At 38.3% G+C, this 21,891-nt stretch overlaps 1 protein-coding gene across 4 annotated transcripts in view; it reads left to right on the top strand.

The window, feature by feature from the left end:
• MACROH2A1 (macroH2A.1 histone) overlaps nt 1-21,891 on the top strand; it is a 79,890-nt gene that overhangs the window by 38,284 nt on the left and 19,715 nt on the right. For 2 of the 4 annotated variants that reach the window (XM_074313539.1, XM_074313537.1), the window contains exon 5: nt 16,046-16,153. In XM_074313539.1, coding sequence (XP_074169640.1) covers nt 16,046-16,153 — 108 coding nt within the window. Of the gene's footprint in view, nt 1-16,042; nt 16,154-21,891 lie in introns of all 4 variants that reach the window. The other 2 variants (XM_074313536.1, XM_074313538.1) reach the window with 1 other exon arrangement.

Below are 21,891 nucleotides of genomic sequence, written 5' to 3'. Positions count from 1 at the left end.
CATATATGTCCTGTGACCATGGATCACTTCCCTTGGCAGAAACCCCTCTGTTCTGACGGTGGAGGGCTGCAAAGTCACCTACTGCAGGCTGAGTTGGGCAACAGCTTAAAATAATTTTTTAATATCACATTCTGGTCCCTCATGAAATGTGTGTATTCATGAGATATATTTGCTTAAAATTTCTACCTCTCACCCTCTGCAGCATTCTTTTTCCCAGTTTTACCGAGATGTAATTGACATACATCACTGTATACATTTAAGGTGCACAGTATAATGATTTGATTTATAAATTGTGAAATGATCACCACAATAAGTTAACGTCTGTCATCTTATCTATAAAGTGTTTTTTTGCCTTGTGGTGAGAACTCTTAGGATCTGCTCGTCACTTTTGGGTATATCATACAACAATGTTAACTATAGTCACGTTGCACATTAATTACATCCCTAGTCGTTATTTATAATTAGAAGTTTGTACCTTTTGACCACCTTCATTCAATTCTCCTTCTCCCAGTTCCTCGCCTCTGGAAACCACAAATCTGATTTATTTTATGAGTTTGGATTTTGTTGTTGTTTTTAAAGGTTCCACATATAAGTGAGATCATATAGTACTTGTCTTTCTCTGACTTATTTCACTTAGCATAGTACCCTCAAGTTTCATCCATACTGTCGTAAGTGGCAGGATTTCCTTCACTTTTATGGCTGAATACTCCATTGTGTATCCTCATATATGTATTCCACGACTTTTTTATTTTTTGTACAGCATGAGGAAAGAAGTTTCTCATGAGGGTCTGAAGCTTAAACAATTTTGGGGACCCTATTTAAATAAACTATAAAACTCTAAATACAAAATTAGGTTCAGGGCCTTGGAAGCTGAGCAAGTTAAGGGGCCTTTATTATCTTCATAGTAAATTCAGTTCTGCTGGGGTCTATATTCTCTTTTTGTCTTCTATCACTTAACATTGTGTTTGAGAGATTCATCTAGGTTCTTGTATGTGGCAGCTAGCACCAGGTCTGCGCGTTTCATTGTTTGAGTGTACCACATCATGCTTATCCATTCTGCTGTTGAGAGACTTTTGTTTCCAGTTTGAGGCTCCGACCAATATTCCTGCTGCAAAAGCACACACCTTTCGGTGCACACATGTTACATTGTGTTTGGAGTGTAGCTGTGAGTGGAACTGTGGTATCTTGGGTATTCATATGTTCAGCTTTAGTAGGTAGTGCCAAATAGTTTTCCCGGATGATGGTAAAATATATGATCCTAATGCAGCATATGGGAGTTCCAGTTCTACATTCTTGCCGAAGTAGTGGTATTTTGAGGCTTAAGTTTTAGCCAGCCTGGTGGGTGGGTATTGCCCTGATGTCCAATTAGCTTTAGCAAATTTTCAAATGAATTTTGGCCTTTCTCTTGTACAGATGTTTTATACATTTTTAAAAAATTGGGTTATCCATTTTTAATGACTTACAGGAGTTCCTTTTATGTTATGGATAAGAGTTCTTTTTTATTGTGATATAATGAACACATAAGATTATGTTAGTTTTATGTGTAAAACATAATGACTTGCTATTGGTATATACAGCAGATACATGAATAACGTTTTATAACATTAAGAGATGCTTTTGGAACTTAACTCTTGTTTATATAAATTAGCCTGTGGTAAAATTAGTCTTGTTATGTGTTGTTTCGCTGCCATTCCAAGAACCTATCGATGGCATTGAGGACTTACTGTTCTGCAATATGATCACCACAATAAGTCCAGTTAACATCCATCACCATACATAGTTACAAATATTTTTTTGCAATGAAAATTTTTAAGAGCTATTCTCTTAGTGACTTTCAAACATGCAATATACCATCACTAACTATAGTCACCATTCTGTACATTATACCCCTATGACTTATTTACTTTATAACTGGAAGTTTGTACCTTTTGACCTGCTTCAGCCAATTGACCTACCCCCCCAACTCTGGCAACCACCAGTCTGTTCTCTGTACCTATGAGCTTGTTTTGTTTCTGTTTTTTTAGGTTCCACATGTAAGTGGGATCATATGGTATGTGTCTATCTATCTGGCTTATTTCACTTAGCATAATGCCCTCAGGGGTTATCCATGTTGTTGCAAAAGGCAGGATTTCCTTTTTATGGATGAATAATATTCCATTATATAAAAATATGTAATATATACTATATGTAATATATATATATATATATATATACACACACACACACACACACACACACACACACACACACACACACACACAAAATGTTTTCTTTATCCATTTACTCATCGATGGTCACTTAGGTTGTTTCCATATCTTGGCTATTGTAAATCATGCTACAGTGAACATGAGGGAGTGCATATATCTTTTCGAATTAGTGTTTTCATTTTCTTCTGATAAATACCCAGAGGTGGAATTGCTGTATCATATGGTAGTTCTATTTTTAATTTCTTAAGGAACCTCTGCCATACTGTTTTCCATAGTAGTTGTACCAATTTGTATTCCTACCAACAGTGCACAAGGGTTCCCTTTTCTCCATGTCCTTGCCAGCATTTGTTATCTCTTGTCTTTTTGATAATACTTGTCCTCCTAACAGATATGCAGTGATATCTCACTATGGTTTTCACTTGCATTTCTCTGATAATTAGTGATATTAGCACTTTTTCATGTACTTGTTGGCCACTGGTATGTATTCCTTGGAAAAAATAATCTATTCAGGTCCTTTCTCCATTTTTTGAATTTTTTTTGTTCTTGTTTTTTGCTGTTGAGTTGCATGAGTTCTTTGTATATTTTGGATGTTCATCTTTTATCAGATATAGGATTTGCAAATGTTTTTTTCCCATCCCATAGGTTGTCTTTTCATTTTGTTGATGGTTTCCTTTGCTGTGCAGAAGCTTTTCAGTTTGATGTCGTCCTGCTTGTTTATTTTTGCTTTTGTTGCCTCTGCTTTTGGTTTCAAATCCAAAAATCAGTGCCAAGACCTTACCCAGGAGCTTACCCATTATGTTTTCTTCTAGAAGTTTTAGGGTTTCAGGTCTTAGTTCAAGTCTTTAGTCCATTTTGAGTTGACTTTTGTGTATGGTGTCAGATAGGGGGGATAGAGTTTCATTCTTTTGCATGTGGCTGTCCAGTTTTTCTAACACCATTTATCAAAGAGATTATCCTTTCCCTGTTATATATTTTTGGTGCCTTTGTCACAACTTAATTGAACAAATATACATGGGTTTATTTCTGGGCTCTCTGTTCTCTTCCATTGACCTGTGTATCTGTTTTATGCCAATACCATACTGTTTTGATTACTATAGCTTTGTAATATAGTTTGAAAACAGGAAGCATGTTGCTTCCAACTTTGTTCTTATTTCTCAAGATTAGCTTGGCTTGGAGTATTTTGTGGTTCCATACAAATTTTAGGATTGCTATATTTCTGTGAAAATTGCCATTGGAATTTTACTAGGGATTGCATTGACTCTGTAGATTGCTTTGGGCAGTGTGAATTTTAATAATATTAATTCTTCTAATCTGTGAGTACAGAATATCTTTCCATTTATTTGTGTCTTCTTCAATTTCTTTCATTAATATCTTATGGTTTTCAGTGTACCGGTCTTTTACTTCCTTGGTTAAATTTATTTCTAGGTATTTTATTCTTTTTGATGAAATTGTAAATGGAATTGTTTTTGTAATTTCTCTTTCTGATAGTTCATTATTAGTGTATAGAAACACAACAGATTTTTATGTATTGATTTTGTTTCTGCAACTTTACTGAATTTGTTGATTAGGTCTGACAGTTTTTTGGTGGAGTCTTAAGGGTTTTTTATATGTAATATCATGTCATCTGTAAATAATGAGTTATACTTCTGTTCTGATTTGGATGCCTTTTATTTTTCTTGCCTCATTGCTATAGCGAGGGCTTCCAATACTGTATTGAATAAAAGTAGTGATAATGGGCATCCTTGTCTTGTTCCTGATCTTAGAGGAAAAGGATTCAGCTGTTCATCATTGAGTATGATGTTAGCTGTGGGCTTGTCATATGAGGTCAGACAATTAAGTTTACGAACTTGTTGCATCAATGTTGCTAACCCTTTTTGATATCAGAGGGATTATTCATTATGAATTTGTACCAACTGGACAAACAGTTAACCAAGTTTACTATTTGGAAGTGCTGAAAAGGCTGCGTGAAAAAGTTACGCGACCTGAACTTTTCTCCAACAATTCATGGCTCTTGCATCACGACAATGCACCAGCTCACACGGCACTGTCTGTGAGGGAGTTTTTAGCCAGTAAACAAATAATTGTATCGGAACACCCTCCCTACTCACCTGATCTGGCCCCCAGTGACTTCTTTCTTTACCAGAAGATAAAGGAACTATTGATAGGAAGACATTTTGATGACATTCAGGACATCAAGGGTAATACGACGACATTTCTGATGGCCATTCCAGAAAAAGAGTTCCAAAATTGCTTTGAAGGGTGGACTAGGCACTGGCCTGGTGCATAGATTCCCAAGGGGAGTACATCGAAGGTGACCATAGTGATATTCAGCAATGAGGTATGTAGCACTTTTTCTAGGATGAGTTCACAAACTTAATTGTCAGACCTTGTATATGGCCTTTATTATGTTGAGGCACATTCCCTATCTACTCACTTTGTTGAGAGTTTTTATCATAAATGAATGTTGAATTTTGTCAAATGCATTTTCTACACCCAATGAGATGATCATATGATTTTTATCCTTCATTTGTGTTGTGTCACGTTTATCGATTTGTGGATGTTGAACTATCCTTGCTTCCCTGGAATAAATTCCACTTGATCATAATTATGATCCTTTTAATGTATTGTTGAATTTGATTTGCTAATATTTTGTTGAGGATTTTTACATCTGTAATCATCAGGGACATTAGCTTGTAATTTTCTTGGGGCATCCTTTTACTGGTTTTGGTATCAGTGTATTGCTGGCCTTGAAAAATGAATTTGGAAGCATTCCCTCCTCTTCTATATTTTTGAAGAGATTGAGAAGGATAGGTATTAATTCTTATTTAAATGTTTGGTAGAATTCGCCAAGAAGTCATCTGGTCCTGGACTTTGTTTTTTGGGAGGTTTTTGATTACTGATTCAATCTCTTTATGAGTCATCGATCTGTTTACATTTTCTATTTCTTCATGATTCAGTCTTTGTAGATTGTTTCTAGGAATTTATCCATTTCTTCTAGGTTGTTCAATTTTTTGGCATATAATTGTTCATAGTAGTCTCTTATGATCCTTTGTACTTCTGTGGTATTGGTTGTAATGTCTCCTTTTTCATTTGATTTTATTTGAGTCCTCTTTATTTCTTGGTGAATCTAGCCAGAAGTTTGTCAATTTTGTTTATCTTTTCAAATATCAGCTCTTAGTTTCATTGATCTTTTCTGTTGTATTTTTAGACTCTATTTCATTTATTTCCACTTTGATGTTATTTCCTTATTTGTTATCTCCTTCCTTCTGCTAACTTTGAGCTTTATTTGTTCTTTTTCTACTTCCTGAGGTGTTGTAAAGTTAGGTTGTTTATTTGAGATTTTTCTTGTTTCTTGATGTAGGCATTTATCACTATAAACTTCCCTCTTAGAACTACTTTTGCTGCATCTCATAAGTTTTGGTATGTTGTAGCTCCATTTTTATTGCTCTCAAGGTATTTTTTTATTTCTCTTTTGATTTATTCTTTGACCCATTGGCAGCGTGTTGTTTAATCTCCACTTATCTGTGAATTTTCCAGCTTTCTTCTTGTAATTGGTTTCTAGTTTTATACCATTATGGTTAGAAAAAATGCTTGGTTATGATTTCATTCTTCTTAAATTCATTAAGACTTGTTTTGTGGCCTCACATCTGTTCTGGAGAATGTTTCATATGCACTTGAGAGGAATGTGTATTCTGTTGCTTTTGGATGGAATTTTCTATATATATCCGTAAGTCCATCTGATATAATGCCTTTTAAAACTGATGATTTCTTATTGATTTTCTGTTTGGATGATCATTCCATTGATGAAAGTCAGGTATTAATGTCTCCTACTATTTCTCCCTTTAGGTCTGTTAATATTTGGTTTATATATTTATGTACTTTTATATTGGGTGCATAAATATTTACAAATGTTATATCCTCTTGTTGGGCCAATCCCTTTATCATTACATAATGCCATTCATTGTCTGTTACTGCAGTCTTTGTTTTAAAGTCTATTTTACCTGATATAAGTATAGCTACCCCAGCTTTCTTTTAGTTTCCACTTGCATGGAAAAATTTTCTTCCATCCCTTCATTTTCAGTCTGTATGTTCTTAAATCGGTAGTGAGTCTCTTGTAGGCAGCATATAGATGGGTCTTAGGTTTTTATACATTCAGCCACTCTGTGTCTTTGATTGGAGAATTTAGTCCATTTACATTTAAAGTAGTTATTGATAAATACTTATTTACATTTAAAGTAGGTATTAATAGGCACTTATTGCCATTTTGTCAATTATTTCCTGGTTGTTTTGAAGTTCTTCTGTTCTTTTCTTGCTCTCTTCCTTTGTGGTTTAATTATTTTCTTTAGTGGTATGCTTAGATTCCTTTCTCTTTTGTGTATCTATGAAAGGCTTTTGCTTTGTGGTTACCATGAGGCTTACATATAACAATTCATATTTATAATGGTCTATTATATTTTGATAACCTAATTTTGAACACATCTAAAGCTCTCTACATTTTTACTGTCCCCCACCACATTTTATGTTTTTGATATCATATTTTACATCTTTTTATCTTGTGTATCCTTTAATTATTGTAGTTATACTTATTTTTAGTACTTTTGTGTTTTACTTTCACATTAGCTTTGTAAGTAATTAATACACCACTTTTACCGGTCAGATTTATACTTTCATATGTTTTCCTGTTACGAACTAGCACCTTTCCTTTTCAGCTTAAAGAAGTCCCTTTAACATTTCCCATAAAGCCAGTTTAGTGGTGATGAACTCCTTTAGCTTTTGCTTGTCTGGAAAACTAACTCCCCTTCAATTTTGAAGGACAATTTTGCTGGGTGGTAGAGTATTCTGGGTTGGAAGATTTTTTTGTTTTTGTTTTTTAACTTTCAGCACTTTGAATATATTGTGCTATTCCTTTCTGGCCTACGAAGATTTTGCTGAAATATCTGCTTATAGACTTACGGGGGTTCCTTATATGTAACCAGTTGTTGTTCTCTTGCTGCCTTTAAGTTTATCTCTTTGTCTTTAACTTTTGACATTTTAAGTATTATGTCTTTGTGTGGGTTTCTTTGTATTCAGCTTATTTGGAACTCCTTGGGCTTCCTGGCAGGATTCCCTTATTTTTTGTAGCTGAATAATATTCATGTGTATGTGTGTGGGGTGGGGAGGGTGTTTGTGTGTGTGTGTGTGTGTGTGTGTGTGTGTGTGTGTATTATTGCTGAAAGTCACCAGTATTAATTATCACAGATTAAATCTTATAACCTGGCTGCATAGGCAGCTGCTGACATGTATCTGGGTACAGGGAAGCTCTCAGGCTTTCCTCCACCCAATAAAACCAGCTCCAATTCCTGGATGCTGAAATTTTGTCAGGACTTTCTCACCTTTTAAAATCTAAGTGTCCTTGGGCAGAAGTGCTAAATCCTTGTCTACCTATCAACTGCATCCCATTCCTGAGTGTCTACTGAGCACCTCTTGTATGTGTGGTGTTCACTCAGTAGGGCAGTGGTTTTTATTTTTTACTTGCATACATCCTGAAAGAGTTTTTAAAATCTTTGTATCACCCACATTCAAAATTGACAGCTGAACTTTTCATAATAAATGTAAATATCTGCAAAGGGAATAATTTTTGGTACATAATAAATATTGACATTTAAAAAGAAAACTGTTTCAAGTGTATCCAAAGAAATCTAAATACTGTGATGATTTGATATACTATCATTTAAAAAATAACACAGACTCTTTGTAACAGTTGGAAAATTGACATTTTTTTCCCTTGAGCCCTTATTTCCCTTTCCTTGCTATACAAAATTTTATCCTAATGTAACTGATTTTTATGCTTATACTATTTTATTGATCTCAACAAAAATAGTGTATATAAATTTAAACTTATTTTGAAAAAATTTCAGAAAAGCACTAAATGTTATGAATTCTACAGGGTTGGATAGTTATAACATTTAATAATATGCAATTGATCAAACTGAAAAATACTTTATGAATTTTAATAACTTAAGGAAAAAGTAAAGTGTTTTCTTGAAATTGTATCTTATAATGGGATGGATGGAGATAGAGTTTTTTCAATTAACTCACCTATTCAAAGATGAATGTTACTAAATGCTAAAATGAGACAGATTTCAGCATCCTGTATTTTTGTATTTATAGGTATAAGTAAGTGCCTGGAAAATCTTGTTCACAAAAAAATAATTAAATGGGAATGGAAAGGATTTTGTTAGAGCAACGTCACTCAATCCCCTGAACTCTTTCTGAGTTATAGGCCAAAAATCACATAGTAATCTGTCATCATTTTGTTTTAGTAAATGTTTTATTTTAGAATCGTTTTAGATTACAGAAAAGTTACAAAGACAGCACGGAGAATTTCCCCATTGTTAACATCTTACATAACCCTGGTGTGTTAGTCACATCTAAGAGACCAGCACTGGTACATTGCCATTAACTAAGCGCCGTCAATCTATTCTTTAATGATCTATCAGCTGTTAACTCAATTTAGTATTTCTTCAGTTTTGTTGAAAACACAGAATTAGAAACAGCTGACTTGTGAAAAGATTTGTTATCCAGCTTGCCCCTTTCTTGTTTCCTGGAAAGGATATCAAAAAAGCTTTACCAAGACTTCTTACCATGCAATTATTGATTATACCTGTTTCTCTTTCATGTATCAAACAAACCTGTCCACTGAAAAGAATTAGGAAAACCAAAATAGTGGTAACTTTAATATATCTTTTCTACTACCATTTTTCTTGATAAAGTGCTTTTTGTCTTATTTATATTAAAACCTTAGTGCTTCAGATTTAGCTCATTTAATTTATGGAAAAATGTTCCATGTTAGCCATATAACCTAAATGCCAAAGCAGTCTTTATTGTTAAAGCACTCAGCAAAATTAGACCTTATTTTTCAGTGTAAGTAAAAATGTTAGTATGTTAGTGAATTTGCATCCTAAGTGGGCAAATGAATAGGGCACAAGCCTTGCTTTGCATTGACTATAAAGATTCGTCCTGCAGAAAGGCATGGCCATCTGTAATGTTTTTCTCCTACTACTATCTTTTAAAAAAAATTTCTTATAAAGTTGACATACAATAGTAGCTTTGGGTGCAGTGGTTAGACATTTATGTACTTATGAAGTGATTGCCGTGATAAGTCTAGTACTCAACTGGTACCATACATAACTATTATAATATTACTGACTATATTCCTTATGCTGCACTTTACATCCCATGACTTTTTATAACTGGCAATTTGTACGTCTTAATCCCTTCACCTTTTTCACCCATCCTTCCAACCCCCCTCTCATCTGGCCACCATCAGTTTGTTCTGTGTATCTGAGTTTGTTTCTGTTGTGTTTGTTTATTTTGTTTTTTAGATTCCACATATAAATGAAATCATACAACATTTGTCTTTCTCTTTTATTTCACTTACTCTATCCTGTAAGTCTGTCCATCTTGTCGCAAGTAGCAAGATTGCATTCTTTTTTATGGCTGAGTAATATTCCATTGTATATATGTAGCACATCTTTATCCATTTGTCTACCAATGGATACTTCGGTTGCTTCCATATTTCGGCTATTGTAATAATGCTGTGGTGAACATACGGGTGCATATATCTTTTTGAATTAGTGTTTTGGGTTTCTTTGGATAAATACCCAGAAGTGGAATTGCTGGATCATATAGTAGTTCTATACTTAATTTTTTGAGATACCTCCATAATGTTTTCCATAGTGGCTGCACCTATTTGCAATCCCACCAACAGAGCACGAGGGTTCCCTTTTCTCCACATCCTCTCCAACATTTGTTGTTTGTTGATTTATTGATGATAGCCATTCTGACAGGTGTGAGGTGATATCTCATTGTGGTTTTAATTTGCATTTCTCTGAGGCTTAGTGACTTTGAGCATCTTTTCATATGTCTATTGGTCATCTGTATGTCCTCTTTTGAGAAATGTCTATTCAAGTCCTCTGCCCATCTTTTAATTATAATTTTTTTGGTGTTAAGTTTTATGAGTTCCTTATGTATTTTGGATGTTAACCCCTTATTATGTGTATCATTGATGAATGAATATCTTCTCCCATTCAGTACATTTTTCTTTCTTTTCTTTCTTTCTTTCTTTCTTTCTTTCTTTCTTTCTTTCTTTCTTTCTTTCTTATTCTTTCTTTTTTTATGGTTTCTTTCGCTGTGCAAAAACTGTAGTTTAATATAGTCCCATTTGTTTATTTTTCCTTTTGTTTCCCTTCCCTGAGGAGAAATATCCACAAAAATATTACTAAAAACAATGCCAAAGAGTTTCCTGCCTACGTTTTTTTCTAGGCGTTTTATGGTTTTGGGTCTTACATTTAAGTCTTTAATCCATTTTTATTTTATTTTTCTGTATGGTATAAGAAAGTGATCCAGTTTCATTCTTTTACATGTGTCTGTCCAGTTTCCCCAGCACTATTTATTGAATAGACTGTCTTTCCCCAATTGTATATTCTTGCTTCCTTTGTCATAGATTAATTGACCATATAGGCATGGATTTATTTCTGGGTTCTCTGTTCTGTTCCATTGATCTATATGTCTGTTTTTATGCCAGTAAAGTGCAGTTTTGATAACTATAGCCTTGTAGTATAATTTGATACCATGTATCATGACACCTCCAACTTTGTTCTTCTTTCTCAAGATTGCTTTAACTATTTGGGGTTTTTTGTGGTTCAGTATAAATTTTAGGATCATATGTTCTAGTTCTGTGAAAAATGCCTTCGATATTTTGATAGGGGTTGCACTGAATCTGTAGATTGCTTTGGTTAATATGGACATTTTAATGATGTTAAGTGTTCCTATCCATGAGCCTGGTATACCCTTCCATTTGATGTATCTTCAATTTCTTTTTTCAATGGCTTATAAGTTTTTGAGTACAGGTCTTTGTTCGTTGGTTAAATTTATTCCTGAGCATTTTATTCTTTTTGTTGCAATTGTAAATGGGATTGTTTTATTAATTTTTCCTACTGATAGTTTGTTATGGGTGTATTACAACTGATTTCTGAATATTAATTTTTTACCGTGCTACTTTACTGAATTCATTTATTCCAATAATTATTTGGTGGACTCTTTAGGGTTCTCTCTCTATAGTATCATCTTAGCTGCAAATAATGAGTTTTACTTCTTCCTTTCTAATTCAGATGCCTTTTATTTCTTGTTTGATTGCTGTGGCTAGGACTTCCAATATTATGTTGAATAACAGTGGTGAAAGTGGACATCTTGTCTTGTTCCTAATCTTAAAGAAAAACTTTCAGCTTTTCATCGTTGAGTATGATGTTAACAGTGGGTTTGTCATATATGGCCTTTATTATGTTCCCTCTATCCCCACTTCACTGAGAGTTTTTATCATAAATGGATGTTGGATTTTGTAAAATGCTCTTTCTGCAACTATTGATAGAATCACATGATTTTTATCCTTCATTTTGTTATGTAGTGTGGTGGATTCCAATAATTGATGTGCAGATAATGAACCAACCTTGCTTCCCAGGAATAAATCCCACTTGGTGTATGATCTTTTTAATGTATTGCTGGATTTGGTTTGTTAATATTTTGTTCATCAGGGATATTGGCCTATAGTTTTCTTTTTTTGTAGTGTCTTTGGCTGGTTTGGGTATCAGGGTAACGCTGGTCTCATAAAATGAGTTTGGGAGCCTTTACTCCTCTTCAGTTTTTTGGAATAGTTTGAGAAGGATCAGTATTCTTCTTTAAATGTTTGGTGAAATTCACCTGTGAAACCACCTGATCCAGGGATTTTGTTTGTTGTAAGTTTTTTTGATTACTGATTTGATTTCATTAGCAGTTATCAGTCTGTTCAGAATTTCTGTTTCTTCTTGATTTAGCCTTGGAAGGTTGTATGTTTTGAGGAGTTCATCTATTTCTTCCAGGTTGTCTAATTTGTTGGCATATAATTGTAGGATATCCTTATAAACCTTTGTATTTCTGTGGTTTCAGTTGTTACTTCTCCTCTTCCATTTCTGATTTTATTTATTTGGGCCCTCTCTCTCTTTTTTTCTTGTGAGTCTGGCTAAAGGTTTATCAATTTTGTTTATCTTTTCAAAGAACCAACTCTTGATTTCATTTATCTTTTCTATTTTTTTTTTAGACTGTATTTCATTTATTTCCACTCTGATTTTTGTTATTTTTTTCCTTCTCCTTACTTTGGGCCTTGTTCTTTTTCTAGTTCCTTTAGGTGTAAGGTAATATTGCTTATTTGAGATTTTTCTTGTTTCTTGAGGTGGGCCTGTATTGCTGTAAATTTTCCTCTTAGAACTACGTTGGCTGTGTCCAATAGATTTTGAATCGTGTTTTCATTTTCATTTGTCTCAGGTGTCTTGATGTCTTCCTTGATCTCGTTGTTAACCCGTTCATGTTTAGTAGCATGTTATTTAGCCTCCACGTGTTTGTGTTTTTCAGTTTTCTTGTAACTGATTTCTAGTTTCATACCACTGTCGTTGGAGAAGATGCTTGATATTTCAATCTTCTTCAATTTATTGAGACTTGTTTTGTGGCCTAACTTGTGTTCTATCCCAGAAAATGTTCCATGTGCACTTGAGAAAAATGTATATTCTTCTACTTTCGGGTGAAATGTCCTTAAAATAGTAATATCAATTAAGTCCATTTGGTCTAATGTGTCATTTAAGGCTGCTGCTTCTTTGCTTTTTTTTTCTGTCTGGATGATCTATCCTTTGATGTCGAGGGGGTGTTAAAGTCCCCTACTGTGGCTTTTTATGTCCACCAATATTTGCTTCATACATTTAGGTGCTCCTACATTGGGTACAAGAATTATGAGAATTGTGTCATCTTGTTGGGTTGATCCCTTTATCAATATGAAATGTCTTCCTTTTTCTCTTGTTTTAAAGTCTATTTTGTCTGATATAAGTATTGCTACCCCAGTATTATTTTTTCATTTCCATTTACATGAAATAGCTTTTTCCCTCCCTTTACTTTCAGTCTGTGTGTTTCTTTCAATCTGAAGTTGGTTTCTTGTAGGCAGCATATGTAGGGTCTTGTATTTTTATCCATTCAGCTACCCTGTATCTTTTGAGTGGAGCATTTAGTTCATTTACATTTAAAGTAATTATTGATAGGTATGTAGTTATTGCCATTTTATTCATTGTTTTTTTCTGATTTTTCTTTTTTTCTTAGTTCTTCTCTGTTCCTTTGTTATTCTTCTATTTTCTTCTATGTTGATGACTTTCTGTAGTGTTGTGTTTGGATTCCTCTCTTTATTTCTTGTATATCTCTTATAGATTTTTGGTTTGTGGTTAACATGTGCTTCCTATATATGAAGCTATGTTTATAGCAGTCTATTTTGATGGTCACTTAAGTTTGAACACATTCTAAAATCATTACAATTTTTGGTCACCCCCTCTATATTTATGTCTTTGTCACGATTTTTCACTTCTTTTGTGTGTATTTGTGTGTATCCCTTAATTTATTTTTGTAGTTACGTATGATTGTCCTACTTTTGCCTTTTAACCTTTGTATTAGCCTTATAGTTGATTCATCCACTGCTTTTATTATTTGTTTGCCTTTGTCAGTGAGAATTATTTTCTTTCCTACATTTTCTTATTCATATTTTTGATCTTCTTAAAGAAGTCCCTTTAACATTGCTTATAATACTGGTTTAGTGGCGATGAACTCTTTTAGTTTTTCCTTGTCTGGGAAACTCTTTATTTTTCCTTCCGTTCTAAATGAGTAGAGTAATCTTGGCTGTAGGTCCTTGCTTTTCATCACTTGGAGTATTTCGTGCCAATCCCTTCTGGCCTGCAAAGTTTCTGTTGAAAAATCATCTGAAAGTCTTATGGGAGCAGTTAGTACATCACTAACTGCTTTTCTCTGGCTACTTTTAAGATTTTCTCTCGTCTTTAACCTTTGGCATTTTAATTATGATGTATCTTGGTGTGGGCCTCTTTGGGTTTATCTTGTTTGGGACTCTCTGTGCTTCCTGAACTTGGTTGTCTATTTCCTTTGCCAGGTTAGGGAAGTTTTCAGTCATTATTTCTTCAAATAGGTTTCCAACACTTTGCTCTCTCTCTTCTCCTTCTGGTACCCCTATAATGCGAATGTTGGTACACTTCATGTTGTCCCAGAGATCCCTTAAACTATCCTCATTTTTTAAAGTTTTTTTTTTCTTTTTGCCTTTCCAATTGTGTTTTCCGCTACCTTGTTTTTCAGATCACAGTTTGATCCTCTCATTCATCCAATCTGCTGTTGATTCCATCAAATACATTCTTCATTTCAGTTATTGTATTGCTCATTTGTAACTCATTCTTTTTTATGGTTTCTGTTTCTTTGTATAAGTTCTCACTGAGTTCATTTATTCTTCTCCTAAGTTCACTGAGCATTCTTACAACCAGTGTTTTGAACTCTGTATCTGCTAGATTGCTTGCCACTATTTTGTTTAGTTCTTTTTCTGCAGTGTTGTCCTGTTCTTTCATTTGGGACATGTTTCTTTGTCTCCTCATTTTGGCTGCCTCCCTGAGTCTGTTTCTACATATCAGATCTGCTATGTCTCCTAGTTTTGGAAGAGTGGCCTTATGTAGTAGGTGTCCTGAGGGGCCCAGTGGCACAGTCTCCCTTTTCACCTGAGCTGTGTCCTCCAGGGGTATCCCTTGTGTGGGTTGTGTGTGCCCTCCTGTTGTAGTTAAACCTTGATTGCTGTTGTCATGTCAATGGGTGGGATTGAGCCTCAATCTGATTGGCAGTGAGGACTGGCTGTGACTACTGCGGGAAGTCCTACTTTTTGATTTACTCCCACTGGACCCTCCCTCAGGATTGATGTACTTTTTGATAATAATTGGGGGAAGAGAAAAGGTTTAGTATCTAAACAAAAATTGCCATGGTCCCCACTCTACTCACTGTACAATATATCTGAATGCAGACAATCTCCAAATGACTCAAAATATCCATTTCTAATAAAAGCCTCACCCTTAATAGAAATATGTAAGACTGGGAATGACATGCATTCCTCCTCCAGGAGTATGTCGTGCTAATATTTACTCTGGAAAGCTGGAGAAGGGTGGTTGTGCAAGGAGACCCAGCATGAAACTGGCATGAAACCTTGACCACAGGCATATTCACTCTTAGGGAAGATCAGTTTTAGGAAAAAAGTACATTAGAAAGTTGGGGATCTGGAAACATACCCCTTGGAAGGCTCTTGGGAACCCCAGGGTACACATATTTCATTCTGTGTCATGCTGGTTAGAGGCCCAGAAGCATGTGGAGATCCATGCCCACTAACAGGGGTGGGGGGGTCCCCAGGGGACAGATGGGTTCACCAAGTGCTACTATATGGATCCTGCTCTAAGGCTGAGTCTCATGAAGGAGAGTGGGAGTGTCTTACCTCCTGGGGTGGGGGCAGGTGTGGACAGTTATGGTCCTTGGTCTGCTTTGTGGATCTTTGAGAACCAATGACCTAGAACAGCTTGTCCGCCCCCCCCAAACTTGAATAGTGTATAGACATCTAGGAAGTGAAGACCCTTAATTAAGAGACATTAAGAGACATTTACTTGGTCTAAATTTATGAAAACGGTTCTGTTCTAAGTTTTTGTAAAGTTTTGTAAAATTTTGCCTTTAAATAGCTTTTAAAGAAATATAACGTGTTGAAAATACAACTTAACGTTCATCATAGAAGTGTTGGATTTCAAAATAAGCCTGTAGCTCCCACTTTGAGAACTGCTGAGAACTGCTTGGGGTTTAGTCTCCTGTTTTCTCCAGAGTATTATGGGCAAGGCCTTTGAGCAGCCTCCTTATTAGAAAAGCCAGGACTCATGGGGTCTCTGCCTGTGCACACCACATACTGACTCTTCTATTTGTGCAAGAAGAAGCAGGGAGAAGTCAGCAAGGCAGCCAGTGCCGACAGTACGACCGAGGGCACACCCGCTGATGGCTTCACAGTCCTCTCCACCAAGAGCCTCTTCCTGGGCCAGAAGGTAGGCAAACTTTCATTCTTGTCTGTTCATGGGCCCTGGGAAAGAGGGGTTCAGGCTTCATGGATGTGGATGGAGAGATTGGGGGCGGCTTCAGGAGGAGCCTCGGGGAGGGTGGTGGCGGGAGTGCTGAGGGGAGACTGGCAGGCGGGAAAAGGAGGTTGTGGTAAAGAAGAGGGAAAGGCTCCTGTGGGGGGTTGGACACCCCAGTTAGTCTTTGGAAGGAGCTGCCTACGTGGGATAATCTGTTCATCACAGAGCCCTGAGTAGAAAAACTGCCAGAAGTTAAAACTGGGTCCTGGAAAAGGAACGATCCAGCACGCACCCCATGCCTTCTGGTGGGCACTGAAGGTAGAGCCCCCTTCTCCAGGGGGCGGGGTTGTTTCTAGATGTACGGAAGGGGTGCACTGAGCCATTTGACGACTCCTCGAGCCAATCGTTTGGTTTTGTTAACCGTGGGCAATATGTTTTCAGCTGCCCCAGTGACGCAACCTTCCAGACGCCATGGTTTTGTAAAAGATGATTCGCTTTTGTTGAAAATAAAAATGATGCAAAGGCTTTTAAGACCTGAGAGTGAAAGTTAATTAATCTTTCTCTAGTAACACACACACAAAAAAAATAAAAAAATAAAAAATAGGGATGGAGAGAAAGGGAATTAAACTTTTCTTAATTTTTTTCATCTTAAAATTTTTTTAAAAAAAGATTAAAGACATGAATTTGACCTCCCATGTAAATTGTGTTTCATTTGAATGGTTAACAACTTGGTTCTGAAGCTGCATCATTTTTACCACCTCATTGTCAGTTTTCTTTTGCATCTCGGTGACACAGCCCCTGCTCACGTCATTGCTCCTCCTTCCCCTTCCCGCTCCCTGTCGCCAAGGCAGGCTCTCCTGGTGCAATTCCAATGGTGGACTCTGTGTTCCAGCAAATAACCACTGCAGTTTACCTTTTATAACCAGTATCTGTATTTTGTATGCATTTTTCAAAGGAAAAAAATAAGCAGCACTAGTTGTCATCTGTCTGGGGCTTTGAAAGTTTTTGTTTGAAGTCTTTTTTATTTATTTAGAAAATGCCAACTCAGCAGTGAAGGCAACCACCGGGGTCTTCTTGCACACGCTTTAACACCCCCATTGGGTCATATATTGAAAGTTAATGGGACCTGTCATCTAAATTGCCTTGTTTCGAACGAAAGTGTGTGGAAACCCCTGCTCGTTAGGACTCACCCCTGTGTCCTCAGATCCCTGATGCATGTGATCAGCCAGGCTTGGCAGCCTGTTAAGCAGGTAGCATATGTCAGTCCCTCCCTCCCCCCACCCCAGCCTTGGGTGCTGCGACCCTGGCCTCTCCCTTCCCAGTGCTCTTGCCACCTCCTGCTGGCTGCCCCAAAGCCAACCTCAGACCAGAACGCCTCACACCCCGTGCCGGGGGAACTCAAATGTTTCTACAATAGCAGCACTCAGCCCTACAATGGAGATGCCCTTCCTGCCCTCCTTGATCTTGGGATTGAGGCCCTGTCTGGATTGTGTTGCACGTGAACCCTAGAAGGGAGGCGGCAAAGGCTACACACACCCTTGCTAGCTCCTCTGCGACCAGAAGCATCATTGTCTCCATTTTGGGCACACCTGGTCTCAGGCCGTAGGCCCAGGCACCACAGGCATGAACGTACCAGAAAGTACAAATCCAGCCAATACTAACTATACCCCACTCAGGGCTGGGGAGGGGAGAGTCCAGAAGCTACAGAGCAGTATTGATACTCGAATCATTTACAGACATGTCATCTAATGTTATTCAAGACATAGAGGAAAATGGAAGAAGTAGGTTTGACAAACGAAAGTAATGTGCCTGTCTGACTTTTGGAGGGAGAATCGGTTGAGCTGGAACGCAGTGTAGAGTGGTGAGCTGTAAGAGAAGGGGCTGAGGACAGAACTTGATTGCCCACCTGCCTTCTTTCCCATAGCAGTTATGTGTCAGCGATGAGAACGAAACACTAAGCTACCATGGGACCACCCTTTGCGTTAAATGTGCTTCCAGATTAATGACCCACGCCTCCCACCTCCAGAACCAGGGACCCCCAACTCTAACACTGCAGACACCCTTTAGCAGAGTGAACCATGTCCCCTCAAATGAGGCATCACAGAATAAAGCGGCACCTCAAGTCAGCCTGGGTACCAGTGTTAGACGCTAGTGTGCTAGCAGCCCTTCTGGGCCCCTGGGCCCCTGCAGCAGGAGATGGATGAGTGTTTATAGTTTGGACCATTATTTTGAAGTACTTCTTTGTGGCCCTTTCTTGGCCATTACTTAGAGGTGAAAGTCATGGCATATAGTGCCAGAGGGGCAAGAGTCATAAAACTGACACATAATGAATCTACATAAAGCACATTTTAAAAATGTTATTACAGAATTAATTGTGACTTGGGTTTTAGGAAATGTTTCCAAAAGGTACTTCAGAACGATGACTGTATGGTACCCTGTGTTCTCTGAGTCTTATTTTTTCCACCTGTGACAGCGAAACCAAGGCTTGAATATTGCAAGCAAGCTGGGTGGAGAAAGGTGATACTCTGCTCCCTACTGTCACATAAGGCATGGTTGCTAAGCTACTCACAGGAGAAGCCGGCTCCGGCTTAGGAGCCTGGCATCTCATTGTTGTTGATGATATATTTCACATACTGAAGTCTCAGGAGTAATCGTCCTCATTACTCTATGATTTTTATCCAATGTTCACACACATTTTTTAATTATTTTCAAAAAGAAAACTGCTATGACTCTGAACTGACTAAATGTTTTTGCTTTGTGGTTCAATGGAGATTTGCAGCCCCTTTTCAGAGATTTAAAAACCTGATGGTTTAATTAAAAAAAAATACCTCCAATGTGTATTTCTATAAATCTGTGTCAGTGATAGTAAATTTAGTAGGGTCAGTATTATTTGAGGCAGTTGGGAAGGCAGTGTAAGGAGGGCATGAGTGAAGCTTCATGCCGCCCGGTCCATCAGAATTGCATCTGCAGGCCTGTAGGCCACTAAATGCAGGGGTGGCGTTCCATGGCTCTTCTCCCTCAGATCCCTCTGCCACCCTACTTCTGGGGTTGGAAAACTGGAAGGAGAGAGGCAGCTCTTGGAGCAGCAATGAGGAGGAAAGGGCTTTCCATCCTGTGGCTGACTGTTGGCGTCTGAGGTGGTTTAGGAAACTGACTAAGCCATGAAGAGTGGTGATTCAGCTCCTGGGCCTCCATCAGCGCCCACATGTGTCCTTGTCTTTGTGTGACACGTTCTAGCCTGAAACCTGAGGCTTCTGGAGGAATTTGGGCTGGGATGCATGCAGGGTGAACAGCATAGTAGAAATGAAGGAGTCCTGTCATCCCAGAGGCAAGGCAGGAGAGTGGGCCTGAAAGTGGGCCAGAGAAAAGTGGTACTCCCTGAGGAGTTTAGTTCAGTTCTAGGGAAGACATTGCCCTTCCCATCCTGCTTAGTTGGAGCAGACTTTGGGGACAAGGAAAGAGTTGCCTTCCATGTGATTAGCATGGGGAAATGAGACCGGCCAGTCTTCCCCCGCCTTGTCCATTTGGAAGGAGTGAGAGACACCAAAATGGTCAGTTACAGGCGAGTCTAAACATGTCAACTGGATAGTCTATAGCAATCACTTTCATTTCCTAAAATTAAATTTCTGATCATACCGTGTTTCCCTGAAAATAAGACCTAGTGGGACCATCAGCTCTAATGCGTCTTTTGGAGCAAAAATTAATGTATTAATATATTATAATTATATTAATTATATTTATTATTTTTATTATTTATATTATATTATATTATATTATATTATATTATATTATATTATATTATATTATATTATATTATATTATATTATATTATATTATTATACCCGATCTTATATAAGACGCAGTCTTATGGTAAAATAAGACCAGGTCTTATATGAATTTTTGCTCCAAAAGATGCATTAGAACTGGTGGTCCAGCTAGGTCTTCTTTTTGGGGAAACATGGTATTACATTAAAAAAAAGATTGTATTATTTTTTGTAGCCAAGTAGGTCACGTCAAGGCAGCCTGGATGTCCATCCAGTAGCGCCAAGCCATCATCAGCTCCCTCCCTATTATTGGCAGGCCACCTCTTGACTTGTCCTAAATGGTGGGTGCCAGCCTCCTTTCCAGGCTGGCCAAGTTGTCTCAGCCCCCTCAGGTCTAAGCCAGGCCAAGGATCCAATTCCTGAGCTGGCATTTCCATTAGCCCTGCTTTAAGGGAAGGGAGATGTTCATTTCATGTCAGACTTCTGTCAGGATGTTGGACGTTCAGTTCCAACTCTCTTTGTGTGCCTACAGAAGCCTGAGCACTGTCTTAGGCACTGTGTGGCCCTCGGCGTAGGAGGCAATCCACTCTGTGCCCTCAAGGAGCTTGTTCTCTGACAGGTTCACATCCTGAGTAGAGAACAGGGGTTGACGTGGGCCTACCCACTTAGCGTGAAGACCTGGGTGCTCTGGACATCAGAGGTGGCGACAGCAGAGCCAGCTGGGCTTAGAATCAGCAGGTCCCCATGCTGGAAGGGATCTTGAAGGATGCTTGGCATAAGGCCGGTTCTTTCACCTCCGCAGCCTAGTGGGACCCCCTTCTGCTCTATAACTGGCAATACCCTTTGGTCACTCTCTCCAATGGACAATAGTCTTCACAGATATTTTAACGCCCCCATGCTGTGGTTTGAAATTTAGCTTTCCATCTTTCCCAATGATGAGACAAAGAAGGCCATCTTATTCTAATTCTGAAGTTGTTGTGACCCTCTTCCCTCATGGAAAACCAGACTGAACTTGGGATTCTCGCAGTTCCCCAGGAATCGGATTTCCCCTGCTCTGCCATGTGCTTCAGACAGCCACATGCCCTGTTGGCTGAGAGGCCCAGTCGGATTTGATCCTGGGTGGTAGGGGTGGGGGGCTAGGGACCTCCAAGGACTGGCACATGTCTTGCCCCTCCCAGGCCTATGCGTGTGTCCCCTGGACACACCTTTTCAGATGCACCTCCATGGCCCATTTGCACCCCATGCTCATAGGTTGTCTTCTCCTGTCCAGGGCAGCTACTGTCTCTGTTCATGATCATCTCACCGTTGGCGTCCGCCTGTCCAAGCCAAGCTGATGACCCCTTTATCTCTCCAGAGTGCCTGAAGCAGTCTGTCCTCTCCCCTCCCCATTGCTCTCCCACGCAGACACCCACACGCAGACCCCTTCCCCACCAAACACACGCTTCATATTATAATTCAGAGGTGTGTTGTTGTTTTTTAATACGTATTTGTACACATTCAATAGCAGCAGAACTGCTCTGGGGCTCACCCTGGCTCACAGCAGAGCACAGCTGGAAAATCAACACTCAGGTGTGCGGAGTGACCCAGCTCCTGCGCTGGTGGCAGTGGCTCCCTGAGCTGCAGTATTCTGTGCTTCCAAGGGCCACTGCCTCCGGTCAGGAGGGAGGCCGAGTCCAGAGTGCAGTGGGAGCTCTCCGAGAAACTTGAGTTCTGTTGGCAAGCACTTCCTCACTTCAGCAAAGCCTCCAAGTCCCCCAGTTTCCCTAGGGAGCCCCTTCCATAGACAGAGGGGTGGTTCTCCCCAGGCAGCATCAGAGACAGGCCACTGTGGTCTGCCTGGCTAGTTGAATTGGAGTCCATGGAAATAGCTGATTTTCCAGTGAGGCATGTCTGAGTACAAGTCCAGAAGCAGCTATACAATTGGAAAAAAATACAGTGTGAATT

Source organism: Rhinolophus sinicus, linkage group LG10 (genome assembly GCF_036562045.2).
Source record: "Rhinolophus sinicus isolate RSC01 linkage group LG10, ASM3656204v1, whole genome shotgun sequence".
Lineage (NCBI taxonomy): Eukaryota > Metazoa > Chordata > Mammalia > Chiroptera > Rhinolophidae > Rhinolophus > Rhinolophus sinicus.
This window is presented reverse-complemented; position numbering and strand designations above follow the sequence as displayed.